At 42.4% G+C, this 13,813-nt stretch overlaps 1 protein-coding gene across 2 annotated transcripts in view; it reads right to left on the reverse strand.

Annotated features, from left to right (window-relative positions):
• The window catches only part of wdfy3 (WD repeat and FYVE domain containing 3), an 80,929-nt gene that overhangs the window by 18,740 nt on the left and 48,376 nt on the right, over nucleotides 1-13,813 (reverse strand). For both annotated transcript variants that reach the window (XM_055161714.1, XM_055161713.1), the window contains exons 32-41: nucleotides 12,278-12,412; nucleotides 11,462-11,641; nucleotides 9,282-9,515; nucleotides 8,021-8,120; nucleotides 6,425-6,585; nucleotides 2,737-2,966; nucleotides 2,021-2,130; nucleotides 1,555-1,737; nucleotides 1,214-1,371; nucleotides 333-410 (exon numbers count right to left, since the gene is read on the reverse strand). In XM_055161714.1, the coding sequence (XP_055017689.1) occupies nucleotides 333-410; nucleotides 1,214-1,371; nucleotides 1,555-1,737; nucleotides 2,021-2,130; nucleotides 2,737-2,966; nucleotides 6,425-6,585; nucleotides 8,021-8,120; nucleotides 9,282-9,515; nucleotides 11,462-11,641; nucleotides 12,278-12,412 (1,569 nt within the window). The remainder of the gene's footprint in view (nucleotides 1-332; nucleotides 411-1,213; nucleotides 1,372-1,554; nucleotides 1,738-2,020; nucleotides 2,131-2,736; nucleotides 2,967-6,424; nucleotides 6,586-8,020; nucleotides 8,121-9,281; nucleotides 9,516-11,461; nucleotides 11,642-12,277; nucleotides 12,413-13,813) is intronic.

Raw genomic sequence — 13,813 nt, forward strand, 5'->3', positions numbered from 1 at the left:
AGAAATGATTAGTTATCATGCATGTTTTTTTTACTTAATGTCATGTGGCGCGACCGTCTGCCCTTAACTTAACTAAATCTAATCAAATGTATGTTCTTTGTTTTTGACATATTCTATATCTGAAGTGTTTTGTAGTCCCATTTGAAATTTCAGCTTTCTTGAATAGATATTTCCGCCATAATATACAAACAAATATTTCCTGAGAGTGTCCATTTTTTTTTTATATCTTGTGGGTGCGTCCATCAAGAAATGACTATTTCTTGACACTTTAAACATACAAAGGATTCATTATTGGCATAGACATGGATTCAAAGTAAGAAATCAATTCCAACCTCCTGGTGTTCCTTGTACTGCATGGCCACGAGGTCCCTCACCACTGCGATGTGTGTGAACATCCACTGGAAGGTCTCCTGACACACACACACACACACAGAAACACACACGAGCACATCAGGTCAAAGCACAGCAGGACTTAGCTCTTCTCCTCAGAACTTCACAAGATTTTTTTCTTTGTCAGAAGATGTTCTGATACCCTCACTCTCTCCTCGGGGTCACATTGACCCAAAGAAATTATTTTTTTTCCTTCCCGCTCTCTTGGGGTGGGTCAATCAGATCCAAAAAAATATTTTCAAATAAATTCTCGCCAGGCGAGAAAATAAATTCTTGGGGCTGATTGACCCGCCCCAAGAGAGCGGAAGGCAAAAAAAAATTCTTCGGGTCAATGTGACTCCGAGGAGAGTGTGAGGGTTTTAAATAGTGCTTGCGTGTGCTCTATAGTTAAAATCTATGTCACCTGTGGATCATTATGTTATGAATTTGCACATTTATGTTATGAATTTGCACATTTCAAATTGCAATATTCACCTAAAAGGACTTCATAAAAGAAACAAGTCTGCAGACTTCCGCATTAAAAACTGTGGTGCCTAGTGCGAGCTGATGTTGGCGTAATATAGCACCGTGCTGAATCCTACATGTATCACCAACTAAGAAAATACATTTGGAGAATGAAGTACAGAGCAGTGGGCGTGTACTGGTGTACTCAAACAAACATGAATGACTGTAAAAACAACTTCAGAAAGGAGGCAACTATAACATAGTTCAAAGCCCTGAAAAGTCCAATTTGCAGAATAGGCCTGCTTGAAGCTTTCATTTCTTTGGCTAATTTTCCTGTTAGAGAAAAAGTATCTGACCCGTGCTGGTGTTGGAGTGTTACCTGAGCGGACATGCTGTTCTTGTTCAGACTGTTCTCCTTCTTGTTTCGCCTCACTCCGGTCAGTTTGGATAGGCCGAAGCCGCTGCTAACCCGGGACAGCTTGGATTGAGTCACGGGCACCACCACCTCCCCACGGCTGATGCACTTCTTCTCATGGGCTGTGCCACAAAGTATTCCCCATTAATGTTGTGACTATAGTCCAATTTCAAAAATGATCAGACTTATATCACGCTTTTTTGGACATTCAAAGACGCTTTACAAACAAACGTAAAATGTGCTGAAGACATAATGTGGATAGAACCCCCCTCATATCCTGTCACACATGTGCTCTGTGGACCTACCAAGGTGGTTCTGCCAGCTCTTGAGTGCGGGCTCCTCCAGGGCGGGCCGGGCGGTCACGATGTCCACGTGTCCACGGTCGTTACAGGGCAGGGACACTTTGAAGATGTCCTCCAGCATCAGTCTCTTACTGTGCATGAGCTCGGTCCACACGCGGTTCACGGCCTTGAGGAGCAGCTGTCGGCCTGCAGGGGGAGCCCAGGAGCAGGGTTAGGGTTTATGTCCTTATCTGTGTGGCTCTGTGTGTGTGTAATAGTGTGTGCGTACATGTATATGTGTATACCCGAGTGTGTGTGTGTGCATGCGTATGTGTGCAAGTGTGTGTGCATGTATGTGTGCGTGTATGTGTGTGTGCATGTATGTGTGTGCATGTATGTCTGTGTGCATGTGTGTGCGCATAATGTGTGTGTGCATGTGTGTGTGTGTGCATGTGTGTGTGTGATGTTGTGGCAGTGTGATGAGTCTGACCCTCGCTGACGTCCTGGCTGGGGGAGCAGTCCGTCTCGCTCTCAGTGGACATGTTGACGTGCCAGGTGGTCATCCGCGCCTCTGCCTCCAGCCCAAACCCCTCCACACTGCTAAAGAACAAACACACACACACAGATGCTTACCATGCTCTTTGGAGACACTGACTTGACTCACATTAAGGTTAAGGTACACTTTATTGTCCAAGCAGGGACATTTGTCCTTTGCATTTGACCCGTCCTTCAGTACCACTGAGGCAGCTGAGAACATTCAAACTCTGCTCAGAAAGGCCCAGGCGAGCAGGGAGTTGAACCAGGAGCCTTCTTGCTGTAAGGCGTGACTGCTAAGCACTCCTAATAAAGGATTTAATAAAGGGCACTTGTCCCCATGATGTGAGTGTGTAGACACATTTTAGCCCCCATAATGTGACAAATACCTGCCCACACAACTTGGTCACACACAACTTGGTCACACACAACTTGGTCACACACAACTTGGTCACACACAACTTGGTTAACACTCAACATCAACATCTGGTCACTTCACTTCACAGCAGAGGTGAAGGAAAATAACTAATAATGATTACTGCTACACATTATTCTTTTAAAATAAAAGAGAGTCCTGAGTGTGGAAGAGAACAGTTTACATATTAACATGGAGTGATGAGGTCAAAGGTGTTTATCGAATGAGAACGCAGGCCCCGCCCACACGCCTCTTACCTCCCAGAGTGAAGGCAGATGAAGCAGTGAGCCAGGCAAGCCACAAACTCCTGGTCATGGTTGCCGGGGCCCAGGACCAGGTTGCGGTTGACTGTGAGGACCCTGAGTGCGTCGAGCAGCGCCACCTGCTGGGCTACGGTCTTGTGCGGGCGGCTCAGCTGGTAGAGCACAGTGCGGTTCAGACAGTGGTACACCGAATCCAGAGATAGGCCCTGGGAGCGACGCTTAGACTGCACAGAGAGAGTGGACAGATAAGAGGTGTCTGGCTCAAGGGCACTTGCATAAGCTACTATGGGTTGAGCTTTTGAGCTCAGTTAACATAAAAGAGGGAGAGAGGGAAACTGTCTCTCTGCGTTTGAGGCAGAACAGCACTAAAGGACACATCTGTAGAGCCTGAGCTCGGCTTGGTGACCAGTTAAAGTTGATTAACACCTAAAGGAGATGTAAATGGTTGGATCTAGTGGTAGAGTAAGTTTTCTGAACCTCTACGAACACCTTACTCATTATTTTCTGATATTTCACTTCTATGGGATATTAACTGCTAACACATAATATATATATATATATACTTTTAAAATATATTCCCCTACAGATTACAGATTACATATCCCAAAATGTAGTTTGTAACTTAATCCATTTAATTACTTAAAGTGAGTAACGTAATCTGAATACTTTGGATTACTTGATATTGTCATGCTTTTTAAAACTACATGAATGTAGCAACCACATCCTGCAAATGTTGTTCTTGTTTGTTCTCTTCAAATTGGCTGTTGAGCCCAAATCTCCATGAAAAAGAAACTGTTTGCTGTAAAGTAGCAAAGACGAGGAAATCTGAACATAATAACTATTGTCGACTTAAAGACAATAAAAAGTCCAGTCTTTCCTTAACCATATTAAAAATATTATTGATAGAGAAATGCTTTATATATGAGATCACTGGTTTTAGTCCTGATGTTAATCCTGGTTTAGACCTGCTTTAGTCCTACTTTAGTCCTAGTTTAGTCCTGGAATGGGTTAATCCCTAGTTTTAGTCCTGGTTTTAGTTCTGGTTTTAGTTCTGGTTTAGTCCTGGTTTAGTCCTGGACTGGATTAGTCCTGGTTTTAGTCTTGGTGTTAGTTCTGGTTTAGAGGCGCACAGGAGGAAGCGTGGTTTACGCAGCGTACGCGAGAAAACATACGTGGCTCACGGGAGGACAGCGATGTCCACGCAGTAACTACGGAAGGAAACGTGGTCCGTGCGTTCTCAGGTTAATGACGATGATGAAGGTGTGTGTTTGTGTGTGTTTGTGTATAGGACAGTAGTGCAGACATCATGAACCTATGCAGGTTGTTTTCACCAGTGACATTTAAGTTGTAGGCAATTTTATATTTGTTATTTTCTTTTATATTTCACGTCAGGAGAATAATTTCCAAGACACAAATGTGTTTTTACCTGTGCACTGGTGACTCTGTTCTACTGGCTCTTCCACCTCGTCCATTGTGCGACTGACGCCGCCAACGTGAACATGACGTTTACATCGCTCTTACTGTGCGCGTTTTGTGTGGGTTTCCGACAATGAGTGGAAATACCGAAAACATTTTTTTATAAATGTCTTTTTTGTGTGTGTGTTGTTTTCCCAACAACACATAAAAACAGATTTTATAATAAAGCAACTCGCATACAGAAACAGTAAAGTGATTAATGAGATTATTAAAAAACATAACGCGCTAAATATGACTGTAATTAATTAATCGCAATTAACGTGATAATTTGACACCCCTTATATATATATTAGTGCTGTCATGCGATTAAAAAAATTGAGAGATTAATTAATTACGATCTGAAATTAATTAATCTAATTAATCTCATTTTAATCTCACCTAAAAATTGCTGAGAAAAGTCTTCAATTTGAGGTATTTTTATTTAAATTCATTATTACATTATTGTGGCAGATCAAAAGACTGATATAGATTAAAAAAAGTGACTTTATAAAGTCATTTATTGTTTAACAAATCTCTACAAATTGGTTGTTGAGCCCAAGTCTCCATGAATAAGAAACTGTTTGCTGTAAAGTAGCAAAGACAAGGAAATCTGAACATAATAACTTTTGTCTACTTAAAGACAATAAAAAGTCCAATCTTTCCTTAATCATATTAAAAATATTATTGATAGAGAAATGCTTTATATATGAGATCACTGGTTTTAGTCCTGGTTTAGACCTGGTTTAGACCTGCTTTAGTCCTACTTTAGTCCTACTTTAGTCCTAGAATGGGTTAATCCCTAGTTTTACTCCTGGTGTTAGTCCTGGTTTAGTCCTGGTTTAGACCTGGTTTAGACCTGGTTTTAGTTCTGGTTTTAGTTCTGGTTTTAGTTCTGGTTTTAGTTCTGGTTTTAGTTCTGGTTTTAGTTCTGGTTTAGTCCTGGTTTAGTCCTGGTTTAGACCTGGTTTAGTTCTGGTTTTAGTTCTGGTTTTAGTCTTGGTGTTAGTTCTGGTTTAGAGGCGCACAGGAGGAAGTGCGGTTTACACAGCGTAAGCAAGAAAACACGATCCACACGCGGCTCACGGGAGCACGTCGGTGTCCACGCAGTGTCTACGGAAGGAAACGTGGTCCGCTCGTTCTCAGGTTAATGACGATGATGAAGGTGTGTGTTTGTGTGTTTGTGTGTGTGTCCCCTCATGTGGCAGGTCACTATAGGACAGTAGTGCAGACATCATGAGTCTATGCAGGTTGTTTTCACCAGTGACATTTAAGTTGTAGGCAATTTTATATTTGTTGTTTTCTTTTATATTTCACGTTGGGAGAATAATTTCCAAGACATGAATGCATTTTTACCTGTGCACTGCTGCCTCTGTTCTACTGGCTCTTCCACCTCGTCCATTGTGCGACTGACGCCGCCAATGTTAACATGACGTTTACATCGCTCTTACTGTGCACGTTTTGTGTGGGTTTCCGGCAATGAGTGGAATTACCGAAATAAAAAAATGTATAAATGTGTTTTGTGTGTGTTGTTGTCCCAACAACACATAAAAACAGGTTTTATAATAAAGCAACTCACATACAGAAACAATAAAGTTAGAGATTAAAAATGAGATTAACGCGATAATTTGACACCCCTAATATATATATATATACATATATATATGTATATATATGTATATATATGTGTATATATATATATATATATACATATATATACATATATATATATATAAGTTATAATTATATATTGAATTAGAAACCTTTAAAGAAGCAGAAGCACGTAGATCCCAGTTCTAATTTCAAATTTTGTTCACTGTAAACAGCAATACTGATTTAGAGCTGATAGACCCACCTCTTCATCCAGTAGGAAGCAGCTGATTTTCACTTTTTACTTTTTTATTGTGAAAAAACTTATATATAACTTTTATGAACTCAACATGTGTGACCTGGAGTCTGAATCTTTTGAACAATCACGAGTAAGCACAGACCAGTGGGTGGAGAAAGTGAAAACAGGGATTTTCAGAAGATTTTCAGAACCTCAAATGCACGACAACACAGGATTCCTCAAACATACATGAATCAATCAAAATAAAAGTTTGATAAAGATAATGATGGGTTTTTAATCATGTTATAAGAGTGTTCCCTCATAAAAGTCTTTACATAGTATTACTGTTGTGAAATGGCTCAGATTTAGATGCTCTGTCCAGAGCAGCAGAGGGCACCATACCTGTGCGATGAGCTGCACGATAAAGTCCACCACCAGCTTGGAGTCCTTGTTGAACATGCCCTGCCACAGCTTGTCCACCACGCGCTGGCTGAAGTAGAACACATTGTTCACCAGAGTCTGGTAGTTTCCACCAGTGCTCAGAGGTAAAGAGGCATCTTCACCTGCGCAGAGAAACAGAGAGAGAGAGAGAGAGAGAGAGAGAGAGAGAGAGGAGAGGGAGAGAGGGAGAGGAGGGAGGGAGGGAGGGAGGGAGAGAGGGAGAGAGGGAGGAAGGGAGGAAGGGAGGGAGGGAGGGAGGGAGGAAGGGAGGGAGGGAGGAGGGAGGGAGGAGAGGGAGGGAGGGAGGGAGGGAGGGAGAGAGAGGGAGGGAGGAAGGGAGGGAGAGAGGGAGGGAGTGAGGGAGAGAGAGAGAGAGGGAGGGAGAGAGGGAGGGAGGAAGGGAGGGAGAGAGGGAGGGAGATAGAGAGAGAGGGAGGGAGAGAGGAAGGGAGGAAGGGAGGGAGGAGGGGGCAGGAGAGGGAGGGAGGGAGGGAGAGAGAGAGAGGGAGGAGAGGAGAGAGAGAGGGAGAGAGGGAGGGAGAGAGAGGGAGGAGGGGAGAGAGGGAGAGAGGGAAGGAAGGAGAGAGGGAGAGAGGGGGGAGAGGGAGGGAGACAGCGAGAAAGGGAGGGAGAGAGGGACGGGGGAGAGAGGGGGAGAGGGAGGGAGGGAGAGATGGGGGAGAGGGAGAGAGGGAGGAGAGAGGGAGAGAGAGAGAGGGGGAGAGGGAGAGAGAGAGGGTGAGAGGGAGAGAGAGAGGGAGAGAGGGAGGGAGAGGGAGGGAAGGAGAGAGGGAGAGGGAGAGAGAGGGAGAGTGACAAGTCTTCAGCTGACTTTGGTTTAATGTGGCAGGGTCGCACCTGTCTGTAGGAGGAGGTACATGAGGCTCTGTTTGAAACCTTTAGTAGTTCATTCACGCTCATATCTTAGTGGTGCTAAAACAAAAGTTACAAATGTAACTACAGTTCTATAAATCCATGGCCAAGTGTGGGCGAATGTTCCTTTTGTGTGGTTTGGGACAAATTTTTCTGTCTGAGTTTGGCCCGCGTCCGACAGAGCAGTGAGTGAATCTGACCCAAGCCTGATAGGCATTAAGATATTTGTGTCTGAACCCGACCGAACCCGACATAGACATAATAACACACGTAGGATAGTTTGTTTGGCCTCTAATGAACATAGAGACACAAAACACAAACTCGGGATAGAGCGAAAATAAGACTTTATTACTCAGCACTTGTACAGTGATAAAATTTCAAATTTCATAATGACACCCAGTGCATTAAACCGCACCATCAATGCAGTTTGAGGTGTTATTTAAAAGTAAAAAGGCAAAAGTAGTTCAGTTGTCGGGTCCTGTCGGACTTCGGTCGGGTTTTCATGCTCTATTTTGCAGATGCGCAGGAGGGATGATATAGACACATGACCATTTCAGACTCATGAAATCCATGTTAACGTGAGCAGTGCACTAGAGACAGATGTGTGCTCCAGTTCCTCTGCACCACAGAGAGCTGCATGTGTGTGCGCAGAAGAGAGAAATATAAAAGAGTATAGAGAGTTACCGAGCAGCACATCGGCCGCCAGCAGGTGCTCCATGACCCCGTCCAGGATGTTGGACTGGAACTCCTTCTGCTGAGTCCTGGTGGAGCGCTCCGGAGAGGCCTACACACACACACACACACACACACACACACTTGCAGTTAGACAGTGGCTCTGGTTGCAACCAAGATCATCTTTGAGTGATCTTGAACATGTTGATAAATTATCTTTAGATTCACTCAAAAATATGAGGCTCTGTGTCTGACAAATAAAACATGAAATTCTGATTTGAATAGGAGCATGGTTCTTAGCCGCCTTATGGAAATGTTGTTAACTTGCCAAAAAACACTACACTACATTAAAGATCCTATGTTAGGGTGACCAAACGTCCGTTTTTCCCCGAACATGTCCGCTTTTGCGTCCTGTCTTGGGTGTCCAGGTTTTTTTTTTAAAGTGACGCAAATGTCCGGGTTTTAATGACCGTTCATTGGGGCCATTAAATTGAGCGTCTCTCGTATCTCTCTGTGCACTCTGAAGGAGCGAGCAGACACAAACAGTGTGTCTGCAACATGCCGAAGCACAAATGCACATTTAACAATGACTTGTACAAGAAATTCTCTGGTTTCCATCTCGGTTGGGAAAAGTGGAAGGCCATGTGCACAGGTTGCGAGGTGAAAGTAGCTCAATGTCGAGGCCCCATCCCCCATCCCTGGTAAGGTGTCTGAGTTTTCACAAACAGAAATATGTTGACCCTATCCTATATTAAGCAAACTGACTCTTGACTCATGTGAGCTTTAAGCCAAGTTATAATGCCGTTACCTCCTCAAAAACAAACCCAGTTTTGCGTTTTGTTTCATTCACACATGTTTAAGTAACCTGTTATTATGAGTCTGTCTACATCTCCAAAATGCTCAGTTAGCTATTTCACTTTCACTTACTTACCTTTATTTCAGTAGACATGGGCAGTTTCAGGGCTGAAATCATTCGAATGATACTAGTGAAGGTGCATGGAGTTTAAAAACACAGTGGAGTACTTCCTGTATTACCTCAAGACATCACATGGTGGAATAAAGTGTTTTCTGTTTAAGACAAGAACTAAATATGCAGAGTTTATGTGAATGAAACAAAACACAACTCCAGGTAACAACATTATAACACAGTATGGGCCCTTCAGGTTGAGGTTTTTGGTCTTATTTAACCTCTACATTTTGTTTGTGGCCCTGAAAACTCTGCATGAAGAACATGTACGCAGTTCCACAGCCTGTAGACCTCCTCCACACCCACCTCGAGCAGCAGGTCCAGGATGGGCGTCTGCTTGCTCGCCGGCATGGTGCACATATTGTCCATGATCAGGACCCTCATGAAGTCCAGCACGTACTTCTTGGCCGGGTGGTTGGTCAGAGATGTCTTGGAGCCCACATTGCAGTACTCAGACTGACTGCGGTTCATGCCCGAGTCCCCAGCAAACACTTTGAACTCCTCTGTGGGAGAGCCGGCCTCATCATCCAGGTCGCTCACCTAAAGACAGACAGGGAAGCAGTCAGACCAGTTAAACAGACTCATTTTTCCAGTTATTTATTGCAATTCAAGTCGTGCAAGTCCAATGAAGAGCTTGAAATGGTACAAAGGTAAAAACTGAACAGACAGAGGTAAAAAAATAAATAAAATAAAACAAAACACAAGTCCATGCTCTGCCAAAACTATCTCAGGAAAAAAGAACAAAATGGTAAGCTTAAAACATGGAACGGCCAGCAGCACAGTGTCCAGACTTAACCCCCATGGAGCTGATTTGGGATGAACTGGACAGAAGAGGAAGAACTTTGTGAAGAAGATTTGACTTCTATTGCCATAGGTGGCTACTTTCATGATTCAAAACTTTAGAATCAGAATTAGAGCAGTGTCTACAGTTAGCATCACACCCAGGGAATGTTGATGACATCAGCTGCCAGGTGGGTCAGTCCATATGAAATCAGCCGCCCTCCCCTGTGGGCCATGTCAGATTTGGACAAAAAAAAATTCAAAACATTTCTAAAATTACCAAAAGAAAGAATCAAAAATTTTAGCTCAATCCCTTGAGTCGTTCCTGAGTTATGGTCCGTTGAAATTTTGGGGCCTTGCTCACTTTTTCAGAAGCCTTAATTTATGAGCATGTTTATGACCATAACTTCATAAAAAATAGAGCTAGGAAGCTAAAAGTTGTATTATTGTAGTTGTATTATTGTAGATTCTTGGTCATAGATTCTAAATCTGTTGTCAAATATTGTGTATCTTTATTAAGGGGGCGCTGTGGGTGAGTGTGAGTGCAGTCAATATTTGATTGCTGTCAGTTGTCTGAAGACTGGTCCTTGCAGCTGAGCACCATCACAAACAATGTACCACAAATAATCTCCAATTGTCTTCCCTTAGAACAAGCAAATAGTGTTTAAGTCTGTTAAAGATAATTGAACCTTTCTGCAGGTGAAAAAGTCCCTAAGCTCCACTAAAAATGACCCATCAGAGCTCATTTTCAAAAATTACATTTGAAATGAAGGAAGTTAATAGTAGATGTTTTTATTACTTTAAACTAATCAGAATATGCCAAAGTTTCTCTGGTAAAAATTTGATCAACATCTACCTGTGCCACATGGGGAACCAAGGCTCCAAAGAAGGGACCAAAAAGATCACATTTGGTCTGTGACCAGATTTAGGACTCTACACCATCCACATGAAAGCTCAGAAAAGTGTGAGATTGTGTCAGAAATGGTCATTCTCTCAAATATTCAGGTTCAACAGTTAGTTTGCAAATATCTGCTTGGAGTAAATAGATCTTGGACCTCAAAAATTGGCAAAAAAATAATAATAATAATTGAGCGGCAACCAAATGTGAGCACCCCCTTAATAAAGATACACAATATTTGACAACAGATTTAGAATCTGTGACCAAGAATCTACAATAATACAACTTTTCAGTTTCCTCTCTTCTCCTCCATGCTTATAAATTAAAGCTTCAGAAAAAGTGAGCATGGCCCAAAAATTTCAATAAGCCATAACTCATGAATAACTGAAGAGATTGAACTAAAATTTTAGATTCTTTCATTTGGTCATTTTAGAAATGTTTTGAATCTTTTTCAGCCAAATCTGAGATGGCTCATAGGGGAGAATCCTTGAAAACAGTTGATTTCATCTGGACTGACCCAGGTATCAATAGTCCCCCATTAATATATTCAATGCTATGACCAGGCTCATATCAATTTGTATAAAAAATACAGAGAGAAATTAATTTGGGCATTTAACTACAGCCAAGAATTAAAAACAGAATTTTTGAAATTATAAAAAAAAAAAAAAAAATAAAATATATATATATATATATATATATATATATATATATATATATATATATATATATATATATAAAAACTTTTAAAACTAATTTATAATATATTTGTTTCGTTGAATCAGGACATAGAATCATGAATATCACTCACCATTTCAGAGTAAGGCCTGATGTTGAAGGGAAAGACTGTGGCTGCCAGAGCGCACAGGAAGTCAGCACTGTGCCACATGGGACCCAGGTCCGGCAGGTTGTGGTACAAGTATCTGAAGAACTGCATCAGAGTGACAGGGTACTCCCGCAGCCAGGAACCCTCCTCCTCAGACTGCCAGGGCTGTGGACATAGACACAGATGAGCAGGGCTCCACCGGTTGTGACAAGTTTCTCATTGCTAATATCTAATTTTCAAAGTATTGTTATTAGATTTGTGATTTGAAAATTAAACTGAATGTGGAATGAACTTTTCCCTTTTGTAAGTTGTAAATTGGGGAAGGACTCCATAAGTTTTTTAAACTTCATCCTACTCCTTTTGAGCGCCAGGTCCCAAATATATTATGTCCATATTTTTGTTATTGTTTTTGAATCTTGTTGTACCTGAATCAAACAAATAAATAAATTAATGAATGAATGTAAAAAGAATAAAAGAATGTATTTATCTGGGATATACAATTATTTGTTTCATAATAGAGTGACGTTAACATACAGATGGATTTTTTGCCAAAATAGATTTCCATTTTTATTCACTAGTGATTAAACTGTTCAAAAAGACAAATCTGATGCACTGGGGACAAACTGGGAATGACACAAAGACTGGGGCAGGGCAGACAAATATACTGTCAACAATCAGCTACATTTTCAATATGTGGGGAAACTCACCCATAAATGCTGATAAACTGATTCCTAGTTGTGTGGGTGCTTGTTCTAGCTCTTTTGAGTGCCTGATGCTAACAGTCATACAGTGTGCTCTCACCAGGTTGAGCATGCTGCGCAGCATGGCCAGCAGCAGCAGAGCGGCCTCAGTGCACACAGAGCTGACAGAGCCCACCACCGTCCCACTGGAGGCCGGGACCCCGAAGATGAACGACCAGATGGAGTCCAGGTCAAACTGCACGAGACAAGCACAGGATCCAACTGTTAGCAAGTTTTATGAAAAAGTCTTTTATGTCATTGATACTCTGCAGTGACATCACGCTGGAGGTGTTCTACATGTATGTGTGTTGTCCTGTTTAGGGTTAGCTTGTAACTGTACTTTTATGTAAGAGAGAATTGTTTAAAGCACAAGCCAGATCATGTGTTGGAGTTCCAACTACGTCAGTTCTTCAGAGTCAGAGAGTATTAAAACAAAGCTTACTCAGATTACTGTCTAACTTGAGTAACAAAACTTCAGACAGAGTAGTATTTTCAGTTAGCTTGAGGGAACGTTAATGACATCAGCTGCAAAGTATCAGTTTGTATTTTTTTAACAAAGCAAACACGACACAGACACATGTACAAAACACATGCATGCACATAAATCACTGAAATCAATCCAAAATATCCCAGGAGTTTTAACTTCCCCGGGTTGATAATTGTGCTGAAACGAGCAAGTGTGTTTGTACTGAGCCGCACATTTAACACATTTTGGGTGTGGGATGATGGGATTTTTGGGATGATTTTGGTCATTTTTATTTTGTTTTTGTTTTGTTTTGTAGTACTTTATTGTCCCTGTATTACTTTATTATCCCATCCTTTCAGGAGCAGTGGAGCACATGGGGGTTCCCGAAGACCCATTTATGTCATCTTGTTGCTAGGCTTGGTCAGGACTACCTCAGCTGGTAGGTTTTTGGGTTGATGGGGGAAACTGGAGTGCCCTGAGGAAACCAGGGAGAACATGCAAACTCCACACAGAAAGGCCCAGGCGACCCGGGGATCGAACCCGAAACCTTCTTGCTGTGAATGTGTAAGTGCTAGAGACTCAGCTACAGTGCCACTATTGTAATTCAAATTTACTCCAAACTCATCCACAGCCTTCTTTACAACAAACACTTCAGAGAGCTGCGCTGTCGTGGTGTGTCGTTTTTGGCGAGATGTCCATCCATCTATCCATTTTCTTCCGCTATCTATAGTGTTCCTTCACCCCGGGCATTTCCTCCAGCTCCTCCAGGGGGACCCAGAGGTGTTCCCAGGCCAGCTGAGAGACATAGTCCCGCTAGTGTGTCCTGGGTCTTCCTCGGGGCCTCCTCCCCAGTCCACTGGACGGAACACCTCCTGAGGGAGGTGCTTAGGTGGCATCCGGAACAGATGCCCGAACCACTGCAGCAGGCTCCTCTCGACGTGGAGGAGCAGCGGCTCTACTCTGACCTCCTCCCGTGTGACAGAGCTCCTCACCCTATCTCCAAGCTCATGGCCATAGGTGAGGGGACTTTGAAGCGATGTATTAAAAAAAAAAAAAAACCTTCATGTGAGATTCAAGGCTGAAACCTGATAGTTATAGTTAGAATCGTTGTATTCCAGCCTTCAAGCCTCT

This window comes from Boleophthalmus pectinirostris, unplaced genomic scaffold, assembly GCF_026225935.1.
Source record: "Boleophthalmus pectinirostris isolate CB_2022bp ecotype Guang Dong unplaced genomic scaffold, ASM2622593v1 HiC_scaffold_4, whole genome shotgun sequence".
Lineage (NCBI taxonomy): Eukaryota > Metazoa > Chordata > Actinopteri > Gobiiformes > Gobiidae > Boleophthalmus > Boleophthalmus pectinirostris.